The sequence below is a fragment of the Melospiza georgiana genome, chromosome 2 (assembly GCF_028018845.1).
Source record: "Melospiza georgiana isolate bMelGeo1 chromosome 2, bMelGeo1.pri, whole genome shotgun sequence".
NCBI lineage: Eukaryota > Metazoa > Chordata > Aves > Passeriformes > Passerellidae > Melospiza > Melospiza georgiana.
Genome location: NC_080431.1, coordinates 98,895,474 through 98,917,612, shown reverse-complemented (window position 1 = coordinate 98,917,612; position 22,139 = coordinate 98,895,474). Strand labels below are relative to the sequence as shown.

Here is a 22,139-nt window from a genome sequence, read left to right as displayed (position 1 = left end):
GGCAGGCTCAGCCAAGCTCTTAAGTTTCACATGTTAATGGAGTAGAAATCTGTTTCTGACTTCTCTATGCCATGGCAATAACACAGACTTATCAAGATTGAGATGTAGACATTGTCCTTGTAATCACTTGCACCCATCTTCGTTTCAAAAATACCCACTAATGGAATAATACTTTAAACCATTCTAATAATTTATACTTAATTTTCTTGATTAAGAGATAAAAATTTGTAACTTGTTCACATTTAAGCTGTGTTAAGAGAGTAATGTTGATTTTTTCATATTTTCTATCTTCGAAATACAAACACTTCCCATGGATTAAATGCTTTGAAAGATATGTATTAAAAATTATTTTCTGAAGTACAAGTGGAACGTTTACTCTTTTTAGTTCCACCTGCTGTGTGCTAAACATTCAACTATACTTCTCTGATCTTAGTTCAGGGTTACTGTTTTGGTTTGGCTTGGCTTGGCTAATTCTTTTCAAAAATCGGTATGTCATCACCATTTAAAGCCATTGGTAGATATGAAACACTTTCAATATGAAGAGCTCAAATATTTTGGCAATATGGGGGGGTGGAGAGGAATGAGGCCTTTGATTATTATCAGGAGGCTTTGTGTTATCAATTTAGTACCATGTTCCCAAACCCAGTTAAAGCATTTCTCAGCACCTTTTTCTTGATTATTATGGCCTCTTTCTAAATAGCAGTATGGTTTTCTAAGCCTGCCTTCTGTTGTCACAACACAGCTCTGGTATTTGGTGTTACTCAGCATTCTTGAAATCACCAGAACCTTTAAATGACCCAACAGCTCCACTAGAGCAGAGCTGAATGTACAACCTGTATTCTTGTACAACCTGTACTCTTGTACAACCTGTACAATTGTACAATTTTTTGCAATTCCCAGTTGCTCTTCTACCCACAGACTGATTATGTTTCCATTGACCGCGAAACTGAACTGGGACATTTGTGTTCAGTACTTACTCTTGTGCTAAGATAAGCTCATTAATGAACTTTGCAATATTTCCTGGAAAAAAACTGAAAACTGTCAAAGTATAATATCTAATAGAATTTAGTTGTAAAAGAACTGGTAATTTTTGCTAATTTTGAAAAAATTCAAATGCTATAATCCAAATATTTCAAGTATCATAATTCATGCTTTAAACAGATTTAATTTTATTATAATCCCTATTTAAAGTCACATAATGTATTTTCTGCCACTAAAGAATGCATCAGATTATTAATATTTTCCTTACTCAAAACATAAAATTAGAGAATGAAAACTAAAATAAAATGTATGAAGTTCTAAAGTTTTCCTTCAAAGTTTAATACTGACCATTGCAAACAGGACTCAAAAAAAATTTACATGTCTCTGTATTTGTTTTGAAAAAAAGTCAGTTATATAAAACCTCAGTTTCAGCGTGACATAATAGCTGCATTTCTCTCTCTCTTATTTTCCTGATTCTACCTTTGGTCTTCTTATTCTGATTAGCTCTGTTAGGATAAAAGCTTCCATATGATATTAAGGTTTTTTAGGAAATTTCCAACTTTAATGCAAAACTTCCCTCTCACAGCATAACTCCACTTCTGTGAAACCTGTATTTGTCCTCATACTTTCACATAAGCTCATGCCTTCACAGCATACATACAAATAGTACTCACTGAAGAAACTGATTTTGTCTAGAAAAAATGATAAGTTTTATTTAATTTCTGGAGTTCTTGTAAGTTGCTTTTTGAAATGTGACCTGAATGTTCAAGAGCTCCAGTTGTTTCTGAATCATAAAGGTATGTGGTCTTAGGGCCTCTGGCTACAGCTGAAAATTGGTTTTAGTAACAATTACATTGTTTTCCAGAGTCAAAAAACCATTGTCAACTAAAAATACTACAAGCAATCCACCATTCAGTATTATAGAGCTATCAGTGTCATCCTCGAGGGGTGTAAGTCAAAAATCTTAAAATTTTATATAATATTTATGAATAATAATTATTTTTGAGTATTAGGCTTGGAGAAATCAGATACTAAAACTATGATCTCATATAGAGCACCTGATTGCATATATATATTAATAAAGGAATTGTTTTATCTTCTAATTTAGATATGTTGCATAAAACAGAGAGCGATATCCTACAGCACAGCAAATTCCATTTTTTATCAATGCTTTAAAACCCACAGTCTACCTACAGTAGATAAGAATTGAATTTTTCCATAAAACAACAATGTCTGAGACAGAAAGGTAACAGCTGATAAAAGCAAACAGCAATGTAGTTGCAACAAAATCCAATTTGCTAGACTGGGACAATTTGAGAGATGAAGTAGAGAAAGTTCATGAAAGTGCCTCCATGACCAGCTGTGGGATAAAGTGGACTTAGATCCTGATGGAACTAAAAGATTTGCAGTTCTAAGGCACCATGGTCATGAAGAACTAATGAATCCTAATTTCAGTGTTTCCCAGAGCATCCTAGAATGCTCTAAAAGTGCATTCAAAAGAAATTCCAGAGTTTTGAGAAAACATTTTCAGAGAATAAGTAATTGTTTCACTCAGGTAGATTTATTTACTCATACTTTCTTGTCTAATATTTCAGTCTTGTATTTTCATACTGCTAAAGTCAAAATCTTCATTAAATCATTTATACTTTGTTATTACCTCTCACTAATTAGCTTTATGTTTATGTATCATAGTACTGTTTTAGCAGCTTCACCAAGTGATTCATTAACAATGTTGGCTTTTGGAAGATAATAAAGTATTTGGAGCTTGGCATTGGATAGGAATGGGAGGGGAACTTTGTTAAAATCCCACCAAACAACCAACCCACAACAACAACAACAAAACAAAAACAAGCAAACAAAAAACCAAATTCATGTGAATCAACTAAAACCTTTCAAAATTTCAATTCTGCAAAGAGCTAGAGTAGAAAATTCAAAGTGCAATTATCAACAACACAGTAATCAAGGTATTGCTTTTGAGTCCACACTATAAAGCTTTGTGGCTAAGTAGTTTTGCTGTCAAGGATATGAACTAATGCTAAGGTAACTATAAGCTTTTAAGACTGAGATTCAGTCTCTATTTGTCACCAAACAGACCATACAGAAAGATAACACTTTCAGACTGAATAACTGCCTGTAAATATCGTATGGCATTGAAGAGAGCCCAGATAATATAATTAAATTAATCTTGAAGACTCTATGGAGTCTTGAAGACTCTACTCACTGAGCAAGTGAGATGATTGAGTATCTTGCTTCTGTGATATAATACCATTTAAAAGTTAATGTTCAACACACAGGTAACAGGTTGTACATGAAAAATTAGCACACACTTGGTAATGACAAAATTATCTTAAGGATGACTAATATTTCTTAATATTAAAAGGGTCACCCTTTCTTTATTGCATTAGTGCTAATTCAAAGAACTAAATTTTCATTATCTTTATTGAGGTTTTATAGTCTTGTTGACTTTTAATGTTGTGAGTGAGCCATGATTTCTAACTTCCTCCTTGTACTGTGAATGCTAGAAACCTACTTTGCTTTAAAATGTCAGTCTTGAAGAGGACTGAATAATTGAGTCTCAGAAATGTTCACCTTACAGACCTACAACCATGAGGCCATAAAATTCTCCTGAATACGAGTGAACTGCATCTGAAGAATTATTTTCAATAAATTTGGGGTTAAAACTTTGAATAAATGTGAAAAATGTCACAATGTGCAGGAACCTATTTTATACTATTTCACCTAATTTGCTTTTCTACTAGGAGGTAATTGAAAGAACTGTGATAAAAAACTACAAGTGAAATGTAGTCTTCTTCAGTTTCAAAAAGCTTTCATAAAAATCCACTACAAAATTTCTCTACTAAGGATGACACAACAAGTAACAAGTTATAGAAATCTTTTTGGTGTTTTGCTGTGTTTTTTTTTTCCCTTACTTTAAGTTTTAAGAAACTGTAAATGCCTTAAAAGATACTTGAAAAATTCAATGTGTAACATACCCTCTGATATTTTGAGACCACATAAAATGGTCTGAAAGCAACAAAAAGACCACTCTTTGTACTGAGATGTGAGTTTTTCTCAGGTTGATAACAGTTTCACTGATTACTGAGTAATTCTGCTTGTGTTTTCTGTCCAAAGTACTGAGCAGAACTTAAATTTAGAAGCAATTACATGAGTACAGAGTGCACATCATCCACAGATTGCACACTGGCCTCCACCATAGTATTGCCCAAGTGCACCGAGCCTGCAAACATTCACTGCTTTCTTCTACATTTATTTCTTCTGCCTTTCATGCCATACTGAGAAGTCACCTCACTATTGACAGTCAAGTTTCCAGGGAATTACTCTAATAAACATATGGTTTGTTTTATTTTCTAGGAGTAATAATATGAGGTTAGAGGATGTGGCACACAGAATACTCCACGTGGGTTGTGCATGCATTAACTACTTCCCTTGAAGAACATTGCCTAAGACAACATATGCCATTTGAATCCGACTTTAAAATTAGGATGAATCAGCGCTATGTTCTGAATGTAACATGCAAAATGCTGCAGGCTCAAATCCAACATTGAGCTAAAGATATTTTTGGAAGTGTATTGCTCCAGATATTGTTTAACACTCACTTTTAATGTAACTTGGAATGCTGAAATTAGTTTTTGAAAGTTGCAGAGCATTTTTACCTAGTCTTTTATGTGGTTGTTGTTTTCACTACTGATAAATTTATAAATAAATAAAAATATATCAGACAGTTGCTCTAACTCAGATACCTTTTTGTATTTAAGTGTTAGCTGTGGAGTATACAGAAAAAAATCCGTTAAAATTTAACTTTTGTACACATCACAAATGCACGACAAAATATTTGACAGCAAAGCATTAAAGCTGAGGTATAAATAGCACTGAATTATCTATTTTAAATGCTTTTGCCATTATAGGATCACTGAAACCTGTCTACCTCTTTTAGTGTTCACTAAAAACATTACTAATTTAGGTCAAGATATTTTGAACTCAATAGACCAGTATGTTACAGTTTCTATTTTTATATGAAGAAAAAGCATTCTGATATGATCACTGAAAGTCTGTGTGTATAATGCCACTTCAAGGGACATTTACCATGGTCCTTCACTGGGGGAACAGCCCTCTAAGACAAAAATGTCTCTGAATCAATTTTACTACAATTAAAGAAAAAGTCTATTCTTTCTAGCTGGGAATCTAGAATTTTTTGTGACAACAGGAAAGTTTTACTCCTTTAAATGTTTATTTCTGTTTTATCCTTTCTCATCTGTTATCTTCTGAGAAAAGATACAAGGTTGGTGTGATAAAAGATTGGATTAAAAAAAAGTTGTTTCTTAGTAAGGAAACAAAATGTTTCCTTGACAGCAGTGGAAGCCACATGGTAGTATCTCTCCTTGAAGATGTTTTGCAAAACAAGAAATTTCTGGATCAAGCTTCTATTACATATTCCTTCATTTGTACTGTTAAGCAATGAAAGCAACTGTAACTGTTGGCATTCTCAGGGTCAATGTGAGCTTTACTAATCTGTAACAACATCTTCCAAGTCCTTCATTCCCCACAGAGAAGGCAAATAAACCAAAAATGGAAAAGCTCCTCAGAGAAGCAAGTAATAAGAATAGGAAGAAGTTAGGCAAGGGTATGGGTTCTGCCAATGGGTCTTCTGTGTATGACAAGCACTTCCCACATCTTACAAATGAAGATGCTGTAGCAATTTTCAACACTATGGTAAAGAACACACTGAAAATTTTCCTCTGTTATTACTAAGAAAGTAATAAAAAAGAAGCTTACAAGGCTTTAAAGAATGCATGATTTGAAATTTCTTGTTTATATTCAGAAAGTGGAAGCAATATTAAGACAGATCTTTAAAATATCGAGTACTTAGGAAAAACTCTAATACTTTCCAATTCAGAGCAAAGAGAAGTGTTCATTTACTTTGTGGATGTCTGCATAATTATATTTCTTAGCTGCACTAAGAGGACCAAAGAAGGACAGGCATTTTCAAGTGTTTTTTCACTACATAACACTCTCAAATTTCCCTTATATACACATTAATGCTAGACTGTGTATATACACATTATTTAGACACTGTTTGCTAGAGACAACCACTAGATTCACCGACCTTCACAATGAGAACCAGACTGCAAAAAAAACCATTTCAAGCTGGTTCCAGAACTTTTTAGAAGTTTTCCAGTTTCTGTTACTTGTCTAAACTCCAACTCCTGTGTTTTTTGTCAGAGTATAATATTGTGCTCACAAGACAGTGTTTTCAGCATATGAATTCATTTTACAGTTTTAAACTATTAACACTGAATGAGAAGTTACAAAAAAATTAAGCTAAGAATGGCACTATAAATAATGTAAGCCTCCTTAATTTATAAGGTAACCCTTACTACCCTTTAAGGCATGAATAACATTGGGCTTTTGAGAGGTAAGGAAAAGTGGAAGGTATTCCTCATGTCTAATTCCTTCAAAACCAGGTCCATTTTAACTCAATTTCATAAGAAAGGTTGTGCTTTTCCAAACCAGAAATTGTTACAAAATGATGCTTCTGAGAAGATTTTTTATGTTTTGTCCTCTCTTTATTATGACTCCAATGTTTTTAGTCAAACTAAATCTGGAGGAACCTCTTAAAAAACCCAAAATACTATTCTGATAAATTTATCCTATATATTCAGTCTGAAAACTGCAAACCAAAACATTTCTCTATCATTTACTTTTTATTTGTTTTTCACCTTCAATTTTTACAGCTGAAAATGTAGAAAAATGACTAGGAAGCGCCTATAACCCCTAGCCATAAAACAAAATATGTCTCATTAAATACTGTTGAATGCTTGAGAATATAGCAACAGCCAGGAATCAGAACAGCTTTGAATTCGGTGATACTACAGAGAAAATCCTTCACTGGTGAATTTGGCTGAATTAATTTCAGAAATTGAGGTAGTTCACAACATTCAAGAAAGTCAATACAAACAATAATTGAAATGTATCTTATTTGTTAATTGAAGCAAAGTGGGAAATTTCTATATAAAGCTTCTCAGTGAATTTCTACTGTCTTTAAAAGTCTTTATATTTGCACAATAAGGTAGTTTGGCATTGCAGTGTAGTCTGCCTCAATGGAACTTCCCATAGAAAATCTCCTTGTCTTTTGTTTACTGAATGACATATTCCACTGAAGAACTAAATCCATTTTGAAATAGAAAAAGTGAAGTGCTGCTAGGAAAGTCACTCTAACATTCATCAGAAGCATTATTATATTTTTATCAGTAGTAGGAAAATACTGTGAAGTTCATTATTTCTTTATAATGCAGACTGCATTGCATTGTATTTCTCAATATTTATTACACAGCATTACAATATATTTTCTCCTTATCAAATCAAAATTTTGTACACAAGCAGTGCAACCTGAAAGATGAAGTTTCATTCAATTATAGATTTGCTTTGTATCTGATTAATCCTCTCCTTATAATTAAGTTGTCATAGCAATGCATTTTTAGTAGTACTGATTCATATGCCAGTAATATTCTGGAGACAGTGCTCTTGGTAGTTTTTTAGCACTCAGTTATGCTAAATTATAAAGTTATCAAATACAAAGGTACTGGTCAACTTGCTCAAGCAGAAGAACATGTGATCAGACTTGAAACAGGCTAAAGTATCATCTGGCATACATTGCAGAAAGCAACACAAAATTTTGGGTGGCTCAGCTCAAGAAAGTAAAGGCAGATTCTACATCTGTTTTATTTTCAATATAAATGCTTAATGATTAAAAGAAAATACTCAATGCTTTAAAAAAACAAGGTGATTACACCCTACTAGGAAGAAAGAAAATGTAGTGGTTTTTTTTCTAAAGGTGTTGCTTTCCTATATTGGTACTTCTGTGGTATACCAGGCAGCTGTGCAGAAAACGTATTGATAATGGGAAATCACTTTACTTTTTCACGTCTTTTCCTCTGTATTTTTGACAGATACATTACATTACAAACATTTATAAGCTTTCAAAACAACAGAAAATCATCCTTCAAGGACTAGGACTATATATCTTGGCTGCTTCCAAGGCAATTACAGAAGTTGGACTCAATGATCCTTCCATTGAGTGGAAGGATGTGGGTCCCTTCCAACTCAGCTTATTCTGTAACTCTGTGATTCTGTGAAGTATCAGCCTGAAAAAGTCTGTAAGAGCAAAAAAAAATTTGCCTGATATTTCATTCGTTTTTTAAAATTCAGAATGTGAAGGATTATGTGCATTATTTTCTAGCATGAGGTAAAATGTGAGTCAAAGTGACATTTTAGTGTGAAGTGAAGAAGTGAAGAAGTGTGAAAAAGAAGTGAAGAAGTGAAAAAGTGAAGAAAAAATGGTGGTAGCTTATTTCTGTGGCAGAAAAAGAAAAAGAAAAGAGAAAAAAATCCAAGGGATTATTTTCCTCACGACTTTCTAGAAAACACAAGGTTTTAATTCTGCAGCCTTTTTTGAGAAGATCATTGCATAGCACACATCCTCTAAAAGCTCCTTCAAAGGACTGATCAAGGGGAAAGTACATTGTGAATGCAATAAATGACCTAACTAATATAACTTAATGAAGATGTGTATTGATTTGGTTATGAGGAACTCTTAGCCTCTAAATGTATAAATGCAAAATGGTAATTGTTCACTCTGAAGCTTCTGACCTTCCCTGAATGATGTGAGAAACCTGCCTGCTTAACTCAGACTAGAATCTTGCAAGTAAAGGAAAGATGTGCAACTACCAAAAATTTACCATACACTGTAAGAGTCAAAAATTAAACCAAAAAAAGGGGGTCTGGACTGAAGCACGGTGAAAATCTAATGGAGTTTAGAATCTAATGGACAAAGATGGAGTTACAAAGGGAAGTATGGGGTGATGGAGTTAAAAAGGGACCAAATAGTTAGGCAGAATTTGGCTGAGGATTTTCTGAGGATCAAAGCTAATATTACACTTTGAGCATCTAGAAAAAATAGTGGAATAAGCAAGCTGTCACTGATATGCAAATTGAGACTTCCTAGAAAATAAATATAGTAAGAAATCTCATGACAGATGCAATAGTAAGTGCATACACACAGTATATGTACCATTACCTTGTACCTTAATCAATAAACACATACATCACATTTTCCTTAACTGTTGTAAGCTTTCTCTTCTAAGCTGTTGTTGCTTTATTCTTCAAAAATTGCATCTTTGAAATTAACATAAATTACATGTTTAATGAAGGAATGAGCAGTCCAGTGGGACATTTGGGTTAGGGCCCATGACCAGAGAAGTGCAGAAGGTGCTGAAGGGTGTGAAGCCCTCACAGAGGACTGGTACATAAGACAATAGAGAGGAATACCTGGCTCTTATCTACTCTCACTACAATGTAAGCTAACAAGGCAGAATATCAAAAGACCTTTTGCTTGTTTTGTGTGGAATAGAGCCAATTTACTTCACAGTAGCTAATATGGGGCTGTGTTTTTCATTTGTGCTGAAAACAGTGTTGTTAACATGGATGTTTTATTTATTACTGAGCAGACAAGGCTCTTCTGCCTCTTGCCCCACCCTACCAGTGAGTAGGCTGGGGATGCACAAGGAGCACTTGGTGGGAGCACTGCTGGGACAGCTGACCCCAAGTGACCCAAGGCATATCCAAGAACAAATGACAGCATGTTCAGCATAGAAAGCTGCAGAAATAAGAAGAAAGGAAGGATATTCAGGGATGACACGTGTTTTCCCAAGTCACCACTATGTGTGATGGAGCCCAGCTTTCCTGGAGATGGTTGAACACCTGCCTGGTAATGGGAAATAATAAATTAATTCCTTATTTTGCTTAGCTGACAAGTGTGGCTTTTGCTTTATCTGTTAAAATGTCTTTATCTCAGCTAATGAGTCTTCTCACTTCTACCCTTCCAGTTCTCTTCTCCATCACAGAAAGAGGCACAGAATGGCTCTGTCAGTCTTAGTTGCTGTCTGGAATTGAACCACAACAACCTTCTGTACAAAAGCCAGCCCATGGTTATGAAAATGTCATCACCAGGTTCTGAGTGGGCTTTATCATTTGAATGCCTTGGAGAAAGGATGAATCACACTCTACATTGATGTTACTCATCAAGTTACTGCAGTAGACTAGTCCCCCACTGTTGCTCATATTCATTTCCCATCACATTCCCCTTCAGTGAATAATAAAGATGACCCTTTCCTCAGACAAGGGTTATATCATCTTGCAAAGGTATATGTTTGAGAAAAAACAGCTTCTTTGCCCACTTCTCTCATGATGCAGAATAACTTCATCCAACAGCAGATACAAAATGGTTCTAGATCTGATTGTTTGGTTCTTCCCTATGATTATTTATCAAATGCAAGACATAGAGGCACAGTAATGGTAAATAAATATTATATTTAATATTTCCTTTCTCCTAGTTTAAAGTCTGAGACAGGTAGAGAGTCAGCCTACAGATGACCAAGAAGACAGCGTTTCCAAGTACTTTAAGTTTGCATATTAAAGATTAAACAAGTCTTTTCCCACAACACTTAAATAAAAAAATAATTTAAAAATTCTACACCAAAGCTTGTTTTGGATCATTATTTTGAAGCTGTAACACAAGTCATCACTTTCAATGTCAACTGAGGTGGGACAAAATGTGCGTTTAATTTCATTCAGCACAGAGATTTTTATAGAAAGGGATATATGCCTTGGTTAATGTGGAAGGTGCTACTAGAAACAGTGAGCTGTTAGTTTAAAAAGAGCATATCAGTGAGAAATGCTTTTTTCCTTGGCCTACAAAGTAGAATTATGTCATTCATAAAAAGCATGAAAAGGGACTCTATAATACTATACTCACTTATTGGATAATTATGACTTTGACTCAGGGATTCCTCTATGTGTTGTTATCTGACTAACAAAAATGGCCAGGCTGACATCATACTTTTGCTGTTATTCAGCAAACCATCCTATTACCTGTGCATTTTTAGGACAATGTAAGTGTCAACCTTGACTACTTCATTCTGTTACACAGACTCTCTTTCATGAAGGTTTTTAAAAAAGGACATTTTTAGATACCATAGATCTCAGTATTGCATTCATATTCAACATTAATACATAACAAAAAAATAATGTCAAACAATAAAATGGTGAATAGGAATGTAACAGCAAAGACAAAAGTGAAAGAGATGGAAAAAGGCTAGATATTTTAAACAACTTTTTTGTTACTATAGCCTAGGGCTTCCTCCTGGTTCTTTTCAAGCTGCAATAAAAATTATATTAAATATTTAAAATGTGAACAGGCAAGTTTACTTACTGTTTCCTGGATGCCAGCGTACTGCATTTAAATATGCATTGCAGTAGTGAAAGAGAAATTCATGCTTAGATTGAGTAACTTCTCCTTGAACTAAAGGTAGCAGATCATGTCCATCAATAATCCTGAGTAAGAAAGAATTTAAAAATCAATAAAATAACTCAAACCTCACTTTTCTATAAGATATGATAATTCTGCTCATCTGTTGCTTAAAAAAACCCAAGTCTGAATGACCACCTCCAATTGGTCAACTGGATAAAAACCTTCAGGCGCTCTTCCCTTTGATGTTTACATTACCTAAGGAAACAATTTTACATTTTGCCATTATGAATAGTTCTCTCAAGTCTTTTTTCTCACTTCTGAGAAAGTAAACAGACATAAGTGAATAAACTGCTACAACACAGTCCTTCACATTCAGGTTTTTGGGAGTAGTCTGGCTGAAGTAACCCTAAAACTAGAGAAAATATGTTGTTCTGTGCTAGCATCCCCAGTAGTAGTGGTAATTTCTCTGTTCAGTATATTCTGTATGCCAGAATTTAAGACAGAAGTGGTAATTTCAAATTTGAAAATTTACTGTTTAAATATGCATTTATCAACTACACACACACACACACACACACACACACACACATACACATAAATATATATAAATTCTCTAAATGCTGCTGGACAATTTGATCATGCTTTGAAGGAGTCAGTCAATTTACATAAAAACTGACTTATAAAATAAGCAAGACTTTTAGCTGCTTCCCTATATTAAACCTTTGAATTGCTGACATCAGCTGGGGAGAAATCATAGTCTGCATTTTTGACCTTGTATGAATTACAAATTTTTCAGTAAGTCTTATCAGAAATTACATTTTGCTGATATAAAAATCAGCATGTAATTCTTTCTCAAGCATTTTGAGCTACAAACCATAAAATTGTTTTGAAACTTATAAAAAGTTCTAAAAGTTCTAAAATGTTATGATTTTCATTACCTTTACATACATGATCATTTCATTACAATTACATAAAATATATGGTAACTACTGTGGTTAACTACTACAAGACAGGTACTAAGTTTACTTTTTTAAGTTGCATGTGATGATTGAATTCTTGCCAGCAATTGTATGCAACAAAGCCATTCAGAATAGGACTTTTCTCAAATGATGGGGAGGAAAACTTCCTGGAATTTTGAAAGCTATCTTGTCTGATAACTGCCATCTGGGTTAATTCCTGTCTGTGGGGGTCTGTTAAAATAGAATCTTTCCCACTTTCAGTTTTTCATGTTCCCTTGCCTGAGTAACAGGCTCGTCTTGCAAGCTGGCTCATTAACAGATGCATGTCTATTGAACACCTTCTGTTCTAGAGCCTGTTGATGGGGAAAAAGGCATCTCCAGAAAAATAGTCTCCAGTACTCTAACATTGCTTCAGCTGCTGGATTCAGAGGAATACATGAGACTTTGCTTTCCAATTACTAATTCATTTTCTTTAACTAGGAGCATCTCTCCCATTCCTTTTCAACTTGCTTTCTCACAGTGACAGAGTATTAATTATATTACCTTCTCTTATTTCTCAGGAAGAATTCAGTGGAGCTAAAAGAATCCAGCTGCTGGAACAAAAGTACTTCAAGCTATTCTATGACCTAAGATGAAACAGTACTTATGGCATCAGTCTAGCACAGAAGAATCACAGCGGAGCAACCTACAAGTGAAAGTTACACAACTATATTTGAATTTCTACAAAGGGGATCAAAGAAAACATCAGTACTTAGTATTCACTCAAGCAATATGAAAACAAAATGCAATAGATCTGCCACATAAAGAACAATCAGAACTTCTGAGGAAGTTCGACAGAATTACTACTTGTAGAGCATCTCTCAGGATCAACCTGACTAATTTTTAATGTCTTAGACTTGTCCTGCCCTGCCATTTCCTTCAAACACTCAATGAATAATCATTAGCAGAGTGACTCTGCTTACCAGTGGGCTTCCCCATGTGGATTCTTTATGCTTTGTGCTCAAAAGCTGTTTGTGAGTCATCAATGTGTTCAAAGCACATGCATATCTACAGGTTTCTCCACTCACTGGATTTGGAGAGCAACAGCATTTAGGCAGAGGCACCCTGCCACTGAAACTGTGTATCTCACAAACAAGATAAAGCCTGGGGATGTAGCAGTGTCAAGAAGACATCTTATGAATTGTGGAAGTCCAGTGGCTTTTCTTATCAGGCTGCAAAACCCTGTACGGGATTATTTTGACTACTAGGTACAGAGAAAAAAACCAAACAAACAAAACAAAAAACTCCAAAAGAAACCTGTGAGAAAAATGTAGATGGCATTTTGATGTGTTTTGGATATTAAGCAGGTTAATGCTAAGCTCATGAAGTTTAAAGTAATTTACACTTAAAGTTTCCTTTCCCACCAAATTCACTTATGCAGAACAGGACCTTTTTTGTTACATTCATTTTTGCTTTTAGCAAGTAATTCCAAGTTTGATTTGACAGTACATTGATCTGATGGTATTCTGTTGTCTTTTTGGTGTTTGTTTTGTGAGTTAAGTGTATTTACATACAACATTTCTGTACAATATTATCAGTCTGTCAATATGGAGAGACGACATGATATTGCAAGTAGAAAACCTAGTTTCTTATTTACATTCTCACCTCTATCTTAATAGATATCACCAGAATGAATAAAACACTCATGGCACTTGCTCTAAAACAGAGATGACTACAGAACATACCTGTCAGAGGGTAGCTGTGCATTTGCAAGTTTAACTATGGTAGGAAATATATCCATGTTACTGGTTGGCTCATCAATATGGGCGCCAGCCTGTACCACGCCAGGCCAACGGAGAAGACCTGGCACACGAATGCCTCCTTCCCAGTTCGTTGATTTTCCACCTGAAAAATTTAGTTTTGTTTGCTGAGAAATCAGTTTCTCCTTTGATAATTCCACTCCATTAGATTCAATTTCCAAATATTAAACATTCTGTCTAGCTAGAATCTTTCCATTAGACAAATTTGTCCTATGCTTAATTTTCTCAATTTTCTACCTTCTGTAGTACTTTCTTTCTGTAAATTTACTAATATGTATTAGACAGAGCTTATAAATTGCATTTAAATTGCACCAAAAAAGTAGTTGTGGAGATTAAAGAGCATTTCACTGGAATCTTCATGTAGGCCTAGATTGTGTAGCCTATAGATATGTGAACCTATAACCCAAACAAACAGGAATCCAAAAATAAAAAAAGAGCTATACTTAGATGTCTGAAGTATGAATCCAGAGAAGGTACATGACTTTTTATTAAAAATGGTGCTTAATGACTTTATATAGAAGAAAGTACTAATTTATGTATGTAAATGAATTCTCCAATCCAATGCATTATAAAGAAATTCACTTCAGCGATGATAACTTGCAGGATGCTGTAAAGAACTTTTTGTGTTCTAAACTAACACAGTTGCATCAAATGCAACTGTGTTAGTTTAGAACTGTCACTGATTGCCTTCAACAGTGACTTGCAGTCATTTACTGTTTCTACAAGATCCATCACTGCTGAGTCCTCCCAACACCTTTTGCAGAAGGGCAATGGGTTTATTCTCTGACAGCATGTTCCCCATTACTGAATAAAAAATTGACCTGGCTCTGTATGAAGAGGAATCACAAATGCTATTACCAATGTCCTGCACAGTTGTGACTATGCAGAACACTTCAAGGTGACCTTTGAAATTAATATATCGCTTGAAAAAGAAACCTCTGCTTAGCAGATGAGTTTTGAATATGGTTAAACACAGTCAGGGCCATTTGGACATAAATTGAAATTTTATTCCATTAAAATGTCTGGAAAAACAAAAATGTATTGGTTGGACTTCTGCCATTAAATGAACCAAACAGCAATTCATGGTTCAGGCCAAACTACTACAGGACTATCTTCTTCCCGTATCTCCCTTTTTCAAGTTAAAAAAAAAAAAAAAAAACAACCAAAAAATAAAAAATAAACCCAAACCAACCAAACAACAACAACAAAAATTATTACAACAAATTATTTCAAAAGTTCTGCTTCCTCAGCATCTTAAACACCCAAAACACCTCATAGATGTCAATACCTTTGGTATTGACCCCAGGCCTTGTTATACATGCTGTCTATTTTATTGACTTCTCAATGATCTTTGACATTTCAGCAAAAGGGGTTCAGAATCTACCTGGTTTTCTACGGGATTTTCACTGTTTGTAAAGGTAAGTAGTAACTTCAAGAAAGACAACTCTTTTTTGTATAAATTTACCTTTTTCTTGTCTTGTAACTGAAGGACCATTAGTTCATGATTCCTTGTTATATCAGATTTTTGCTTAATTTTTTTCACAGGCTTTATCAGAACTCATAGTATTGAATATTCAGGGACACATCTAGTCTGACATCAGAAAAGTTACAACTTTTTAATATTCAGCCTTATGTCAAGCAATAATATTTGCTTAAGTTTTTTTTGAAAATGATGTCAAGATCAGATCTCTACCGGATTGTCTGTCTTATAGAACTCTGGAACACTCTAAAAAGTTTACTGTCCTTGCTGAGTTAAATGTAATTCCATTCTCATGATGAAGTGTGTGGCTACCTACTCAAGAATGAGATGCATGTCCAATTTTTTGTGTACATTCTATTAAAATATTATTTTCAAAACACAGCTCTAAAGAAAATGTAAATTTAAGTTCAAAAAGTGTTATTTGGTGGGACATAGAACACCTGTCACCCAAAGAAAGTGTTCAGCCAAAAGTATGCTGATCAAGTTGTTCGTGTTGGGTCAAGACCAGTGTAGATGTCAAGATCTTGTGTCTATCTTCTGTAGAAAAGATGACTCAATCCCTGCACAACAGCCATTTATGCTTTTCAAAGTTTGGTGGGAATTAGGTGTTACACAGCAGGAAAGATTAATAAACTGACTGAGCTATGGTGCATAGAAAATCCTGCTGAGTGGGAGTTGGTTAATCCAAGCAAAACAAGCATAAGGCCTTAAAATTACAGATATCCTCAAATGAACATACTTTTAGTGAACAGATACACCAGGGATATGATTTAGTTCATGAGACAGATCCTAATTCTGTGTATACATGACAGCAACTTTATGGCTGAAGGGTACCAACAGACAGACAACACTAAGAGTTGATCTATAACTTTGGTAGCTTTAGCTATGATGTTCCTCTTATTTCTGTATGTCTACCTAGTATTTCTGTATACTCTGTCTAGTAAGAGACTAGACGGATGTACTGGACTCGATGTTTAAATAAAGTCTTGTTATACTGTTGTCTCCTGTATACTCTGAAGACAGAGAAATTTCAAAGTGGTAAATCTGATTCTCACACATGTTGCAATTCTTAAAACTTAGATATTGGGTCACTTTCACGTCTCTTAGGTTCACAGTACAATTTTCTTGAATCAGCAGAAAACAACAGAAAAATTGCACATTACTCAAGTACAAAGGAACAGTACACAAACTCTGATGCCCTGCTGTAAGGTAGAAAAAGCAAAATGGATTCCACAGCAGGGCTTTCTCCTTACCTACATCTATGAAGAAGTGACTGCTGTTTTCCTTTCAAAAGGCTAATTGGAGCATAATTTCTTTTTACATCTCTGGAGACTGGGAATAACAGGGAATCAGGGCAGGAATTACAGGCCATTGCAGAAGACTGTCTTCTATTATCTCTGCTTACAAGGTGTTAATTTTTACTAGAATTGTGCTTAGTGACTGCAGGTGCTTAATGCCATTACACGATTACAAATCCCTGGACATTTATCATCTTTAAAACTCTAGCTGTTAAACTCTGTTCAAGATATCTGCATTCTTTTTTCCTTAAAACAATAATCAAGGTTTTACTACTGATGCTTGAAACACAGAAATATCTAAATGGCTAATATAATAAAATTTTAAAAAATGCAGAAAATATAATTATTTTGAAACAAAATCTCTTGATATTTAAGGACATGGCTTATTAGTTTTGAGTTTTGCTCAGACTTGAAAACATTGAAACAGAGAAAAGACTGAAACCTAGTAGCCTGTATGCCTTGCAAAATCTAGACAACTTACCTTTTTGTTATTTTTGTTCTCTTGAAGTCTTTAAAAAATGTTTTTAAAGCAGTACAAAACACATGAGACTGTATTTTCCTGCTTCACCATTTATGCTTTCTGAGTAGTTGTCCCTTTCAGTGTTACATTGAACAATAGCCTACATTCACCTTTCCTGAAAAATCTGCAGGAGCAGGCAAAATACAGACATAACTCTTTGCAGTCATCCACAACATGATGTCAAATTTCCATTTTAACCTCATTTCAAATCTTAGCTAAAAAAACATATCTTTTTTTTTCCCCTCTGGTTTAAATTGACTGCTATTACCTAACTCTGGCAATAGAGATTTTACAAAGGATGATGTATAAAGGGGAACGCTGCAGTAAATCACCATTAACATTATGAATGATGAATGATGAAAACTACTTGAAACAACTTTCTTAAATCACCTGGATTATAACCATACTACACTTTCCTTCATATATTCTTCTAAAAACAAAGCCTCCAGACCCAATTTATTCTCTTGAATTAAAAACACAACATTCATTATTCCACCCATCTCTACTGGACTTAATGTCACAAATATCAACAATCAAGACTGGTTACTATTGCTTACTTTATAAAATAGTTGAACAAAAATTTATTTTCAATGACAAGTTTACTCTTACTGATTTTTAACTTGTTTCTTGTACTGTTTTTGTTAATTTTATTTATATTGATCTGAGCTATTCTTGTACAGGTGAATGGAATAGACATGGCTCATTTGGATGTTTTTCATCTAACATTTCCTTCAATCAAAGAAAATGATCTGTGAGGATATTTTTCTTTCAGTCAAAATTAAAAGATGGGTTGATTATTTAAAAATCTGGATCACTTCAGAGAGACTATAAAAATACAGTACATTTGAAAAAAGTCAACTACTGCTTTCTTTCAAGTGAAAAGTAAACTCGAACAAATATCACCAGATATGCCATAGCATGATTCCTGGGGTCAAAGTAATGGCCAGCTTGATTTCTCTGTGGCTTAGAGGAATGAAAAGATTTACTAACAGCTTCAAGAAACCCTGCTGAACTAACTTATCACTGTAGTATATAATTTTTTTTTACAGTAACACATTTTAAAAGAAAATAGGTATTAATTTCTTGTTTTGATCTCACAGATCTGTAGCAAATTTTAAAAAACAAATCAGGGCCTAAGTTCTTATAAGACATTATTATTTTTTATGGATATTAAAAAATAACTATGATAATACCTATTTCTAAGGCACGAAACACTTGAAATGAATGTTGTTCACACAGTTTGACTTTATCAGTGTTTGGCTCCACTTCCATTATCAACATACCCACTCTGCACTGACTTCTGACCCACTCTGGCAGCATGACAGTAGCCAAGTGTCTGTATTGTCCTAAGTGCTTCATAAGTACAAAGAAAAACTATTTCTGATGCAGATCTGAGGTACAGGCAAAATGTACATATTCAAAAGACAGTAAGATGTAAGGAGATTGAACAGAAAATCCAGTATGTGACAAAGTGGGATAGATGTCAACAAGTGATAGCGAGGGAGGACTTGTACTGTCTGCATATGTGCCAGTGAAATACTATGGTGAGTAAAAGTGTAGAGAAAATTTTTAATTGCCTTCATTGTTTATTGATACAAATTATGTATTTATATATATGATAGCACACTAAGGCTAATTCAAGAAATTACTAAGAAACTAAATAGAAATTACTGTCATCGACATCTTTTCATAAAAATCCTTTCTTTAGGATTTTCCCTCTTCTGGGAAGCTGAGGCCCCAGAAGAAGAATGTAAACAATGGTTATCTGCTGCTGTGGAATGTAACAGGTGCAACTGTGATTGGCCCATGTTCCATGTTTACAATTAAGGGCCAATCAGGGACCAAGTTCTCTGGGACAGATTCACGGAGAGCTCCCTTGTTTTTTGGGGATTCCTATTCTATTCTTAGCTTAGCAGCTTCTGAACTTTTCTCTTTATTCCTTTTAGTACAGTCATAATGTATTATATATCATAAAATAATAAATCCAGCCTTCTGATCATGAAGCCAAGATTCTCGTCTATCTCTCTCACCCCAAAGACCCTTGCAAAGCCATGTAACAAATTACAACAAAATATTTTGGTTCAAAATCTCAGAGTACTAAAGAAGAATATAATGACTTCCTTTAAATCAGTCACCTTGCACATCTTGTTAATATAAAGGAAATTCTCTTCATTTATTTATTCTGCTCATCTTATTTGAAAGTACAAATCCAAAGTATTTGGAAAAACTAACCTTATTTCTGCTCCTAAATGAAAGCTATGGTGACTACATAAATGGACATGCTCCAGTGAGGCAGCTAGTGAAAAACACCTAAGGAGAAGTCAGTGCAGGTATCCTGGAAATCATATATACAAGCAATACCTTGATGTTCTAGCGTCTGACTTTCAACAGACAAATATTACAGAACTGGAAAAAAAAACCTGGAAAAACTACATAGAAAATTTTAATAAGATACTTCAGTTACACCTATTACTTTCCATATTTCAATATAAAATTGTTAATATTAATGTATTAATTAAATTGTTATTATTTTTAATTTAATTAAAATATTAATAGTGTCTTGTACAAATCCCAGGAGTATTTCACAAGTTCAGGTATGAAGTCCTTCAGTTGCGAGGAAATTCTTACTAAAATAGCCACTATTTTTTGTTTTAGAATCTTATTTTTTGTTTTAGAATCTGTATCTAGATTTAAACCTTAGAAAGATCTTTGACAAAGACCTTCAGGAAAAGTTACTGCAACATTAATCATGGCTTAGGAGATAAAGAATTTTCATGAATCAAATTCTGACTAGAAAACAAAAAGATGAAACAAAAAGAGAGAATAAACAGTCTGTGTGACCCTTTGCAAAAATACCCAAAAAACAAACGTGAGGTATCTTAAAGCTACAATGTGTTAAGCCCCTTACTGTTTTAGTATATTTACTTCAGTTTTGAAAGTGAAGTAATTCACACAGGAAAATAATAAGAAATTAGGGATGAGTAAAAACCCAACAATTAAAAATCATAAGAGAGATGGAAAAGACAATTATTTTCTGAATTTCGCCAAGACCCATAGTAAAAGTATACAAAACAAATCTAAGTTATGAAAAATTTAAAATTTGCCCTCCTTTATGCTATATTAGTGAGAACATATTATTAAACTTCAAGATATTCCATGAAATTTGCAACTGTCCCATTTCATAATAGTAAATGAACGCACTGTTCTCTCATGGATAAGTGATAGAGGCTATGCACAGCTTTAGAAAGACTCAAAGTGGGAATTCAACTTTATATGATAAAAATTTATATAATTAATGTTAAGAATCTTTGTAGAATCTAAATTTTCAGAAATCACATCTTAAACCAAGGTGATACTGTCTAGGATTAGGATCTTCTTCGGGATTCTATTTACTACACAGATCCTCATAACCAACCATCAGAAGAAGGCCACTGGAAGGAGATTTTGATCCATTACTTTGGTATTACTATATAATGTCTTCTAAAAAGGAATACTGCACAAATAAACCAGACTGTGTATGACAGCAATTGGTTAGCTCTGGTTTCTAACTATCCAGATTTATGGTGGACTGTTCTGTAGTTAGGATCCAGAGTAATAAAACCTTCAAACAGCAATTTCCCCTTTTTGCATTGCATTTTGCAGCACTAGCTTAACTATCCAAACCCCTCTTAAATTTTATTATTGGTGCTTATTTGGCTAGGTATCAAGAGAAATTAGTGAGTTAGAATTGCGGAGTTTGCTTAAGAGCTTTTGATTTTAGGGCAGAACCAATTATTGCTGAGTATATTGCTCCAGCTCTGACAAGAGGGTTAAGTGCCTTGATTCATATTTGCATTCATGCAGCACTCAGAGACAAAAAGATAAGTAGTGGAGATTGACTAGCTGAGACAGGGAGGGAGGAAGGATGTGTGTGTCTCACAGGTTTTTAAACTACACACCAAAGAAAGGAAATTCTTGGTGTGTTGACACACAAGCACAAGCAGTATCAAGATTGTCCTGCTTTTTTAGGCACATTGCTAGTCTTGGGGCTTCACAGGTCTGTTTCTCATTAACTCTGACAAATATGTACAGATGCTTTTCACCACACATGACTTTTAATATGAACAAATTCCTATGTATGAAAATTGCTAGTTATGCAATTAATTGATAATTTTTACCTCAGTCCTTTTGAAAATGATGCATAATATACATGTTAAATTAAGGACTGATTTTGATATGGAGAAAGTGGAATGCAAAGCAGAATTAATTGTATTTTAAAATATTAGAAGTATATTCAACTAATTGCATGGGTCTTTTAATTTCTTTTTATTTTATTAAGAATGTTTCTCATCAAATAATAATTTTTTCTTACATTGTGATTATTTTCTAACCCATTTGTCAGCACAGCAGAGGTGTTAATTGCAAACTACAAAACTTTTTCCTTTTTTTATATAAGCCCCATTACTACTCAACTAAACCTATCAATCAGACTTTTTTCTTAATATAGGTAAGATATATTTCAAGTTTTTCTCTGCACTGTAAATATGAATACAAAATTGTGCAAGGCTTGAGAGAAAGACTCCATTTAATCAAAGTTCTTCAAGAAGACATATTCCCAAGTGTATTTTTTCCTTCCTTATAATTTATCCTGTACCTTATGTCTGGCACTCTAGAAGGCAAATATTTTTTAGAGCTTCTAAAACACCTCAGGCTGAGCCTACGGCTACAGATATGTAACCATATGGTTCCTTAATTACTTAAATCACTATGCAAGGTCTATGTGCTAACATTCAAGA

At 34.1% G+C, this 22,139-nt stretch overlaps 1 protein-coding gene across 5 annotated transcripts in view; it reads right to left on the bottom strand.

Moving 5' to 3' along the window:
• STS (steroid sulfatase) overlaps window positions 1-22,139 on the bottom strand; it is a 106,633-nt gene that overhangs the window by 16,992 nt on the left and 67,502 nt on the right. For all 5 annotated transcript variants that reach the window (XM_058018282.1, XM_058018283.1, XM_058018284.1 and 2 more), the window contains 2 exons: window positions 13,992-14,151; window positions 11,270-11,391 (listed from right to left, as the gene is read on the bottom strand). In XM_058018282.1, the coding sequence (XP_057874265.1) occupies window positions 11,270-11,391; window positions 13,992-14,151 (282 nt within the window). The remainder of the gene's footprint in view (window positions 1-11,269; window positions 11,392-13,991; window positions 14,152-22,139) is intronic.